This window comes from Drosophila obscura, unplaced genomic scaffold, assembly GCF_018151105.1.
Source record: "Drosophila obscura isolate BZ-5 IFL unplaced genomic scaffold, ASM1815110v1 contig_46, whole genome shotgun sequence".
Lineage (NCBI taxonomy): Eukaryota > Metazoa > Arthropoda > Insecta > Diptera > Drosophilidae > Drosophila > Drosophila obscura.
Window position 1 is genome coordinate 2,090,758 of NW_024542835.1, and position 2,397 is coordinate 2,093,154.

The 2,397-nt window shown below is 42.5% G+C and overlaps 1 protein-coding gene across 1 annotated transcript; it reads left to right on the top strand.

The window, feature by feature from the left end:
- Positions 1-345: 345 nt before the first annotated feature.
- LOC111079820 lies at positions 346-1,292 on the top strand. The gene is made up of 3 exons (XM_022375133.2): positions 346-553; positions 608-954; positions 1,018-1,292. Exons 1-3 carry the CDS (start codon positions 373-375, stop codon positions 1,234-1,236), a joined length of 747 nt encoding a protein of 248 aa, XP_022230825.1. The 5' UTR covers positions 346-372; the 3' UTR covers positions 1,237-1,292.
- Positions 1,293-2,397: the final 1,105 nt, after the last annotated feature.

Here is a 2,397-nt window from a genome sequence, read left to right on the forward strand (position 1 = left end):
GTTTCGGCAGCTAAAAATTATTCTATGCATACAATCATATATTTTGGAGTGTACACGTACACAACACATGCATGCTTGCTGCCAGTCGGCTCGTGTGACGTCATGAGCCCAACGCGGCCATTCCCAAAGCCGAAGATCTGGGAACGTTCGCTGCAAGCTCAGCTGCGCCCCTTTCGTTGTATGAACTGGCACATCTATATACTGTATGGTTAGTGCCGGTACTCAGTTCCGAAAAAATTACATTCGATACATACTAGAAAAGAAACCGATGGTATTTTCCCATCTCGATCGGAACATTGAAATATTTCATTTTCCGTCGTCTAATGACAAATGACATGACACAAAAACACACACAACACACAGACTTTAAATATGGAGGGAAAGATATTAAAAAACAAGCGGCTTGCCGAGTTCTCACAGGAGTGCAAACTACTTTTAATAAAGTCGGTGGAGAAAAGGCCAGTGATATGGGACCTGGCCAATAAAAAACATTTCGACTCCATAGCAACCAAAAATGCTTGGGATTCTGTGGCTAGAGAAATAAACAAGGACGGTAAATATAATTTAGGTCAGTTATTTATTTATTGATAGTAGAATTTTTTTACAGTGACTATTTGCAAAATGGCTTGGAAATCTTTGAAGGACAGCTACCGCTACCATATAAAGTCGGCAAGCAGAAGCAAGAGTGGTAGTGCAGGAGGGATCCAAATGCAGAACCCAGTGGCGAATGACGGTGACGAGTGGATGTTTGCTCCACACATGGCATTCTTGCCCGACATTTCTGCACAGAGGCGTACGTTTGCCTTCGACTTCTTGCCCAAGGATGAGAGCAGCTCAGCCGGGCTGGATGACGCTGCAGTATGCGGCACCTCGTATTTGGAGACACAGTGGGCCGCAGGCGAGAAGGATTTAGAGAAGGAGCTGGATGATCTCAGTAGCTCAACGTATTCTTATGTAAGTAGAATACCTCGACTTAGTTATAAACGTAATTTTTAATTCCTAAACTATTTTTCACAGGAAAGGAAAGCAAAGAAGCTATCTCCGCCAAAAAATTCCTCATGTGCATCCCATGTTTGTGATATTTTCGGAAAATTCGTCGATCAGCAGGTGAATCCTGTTTTGGCATACTGGGATTCCATGCTCAACTCGTTGCCGTTGGAAGATAAGGCAGAAGTCGATGAGGATATAACACATTATTTTATAAAAAAAGAAGAGGTCATTAAGAAAATCTGCTGAGCAAATGTAGTAGCTATAAGCTTTAGTAAAATGTATTCTTTAATATGAAATAAAACGAGAAGGAACGTGCTAGTCGCTTTTGAGGACGCGACTCTACTTATACCCGTACTCAGTCAATATATACATTTTTGAGCATATGATTTTTTAGAATTTTAGAATTAAAAAAAAAAATTTTACATTTTACATTTTTTTGCTACATCTGTTATCTACATCTACATGTATTATGTACATTCTACATCTAACATTTAGATTATACATGTACCATTTAGACTCTACATCAGGGGTCGGCACACAGACTCACACATTTTTTTGGTGCGTTTGTGTGCGAAAACAACAGACACGAAGTCAAATACGTTACTTATTTCTCTGCCGCTGCGAAAGCCGAAGAATTGTGCATAGGGCACAAGAATGCTTCTCTGCCGCTGAGGCAAGCGGGCAGAATATGAAGCCGTTTGTGCATAGGCCGAAGCATGTTTCTCTGCCGCGACGTCAGCAGAGCAGAATTTTCTCTGCCGCTACGTCATCAGGCAGAATAACGAAACCACACGAAGTATTTACGCCAGAGGTCGGCAGCGTCGTATGCACTGTGCATAGGAAAAAATTTCGGGCAGCGCAGTCGGCACACGTACAGCGTAAAGACTTCGTGTGGTTTCGTTATTCTGCCTGATGACGTACCAGCAGAGAAAATTCTGCTCTGCTGACGTCGCGGCAGAGAGAGCTAAATGGCTTCATATTTTCCCCTCCCGCGGCAAAGTTTTGCCCCCCCTTTTGTTTCCTTCTTTTTTTTTTATACGCTTATGCAACGGGAACGCATCATCTCCAACAATAAAATATGGAGTACGCTCTCCATTTAGTACGTTGTCGTCAGGAAACTGCAGAATTTCTGACAACAATGCTTTTCCAAGCGGCCAAAAATTGTAGAGCCCACACACAAGCACAGTATGTGTGAATACATGGCACACACACATTTACGTAACCTGGAAACGAAACTCAAAACGGTTTCGGAAAATAAGAATTGATAAAAATTTTGTCGTGTCTGTTTACATTGTAAACTTTACACACATACATTTGCAATGTTCAGCTTGCTTTCGCTTCCCGACATGAGTCATACATGCCGAACGGCCCAGCTTCCGACCCGAATGGCCTGGCTCCCGACCCGAA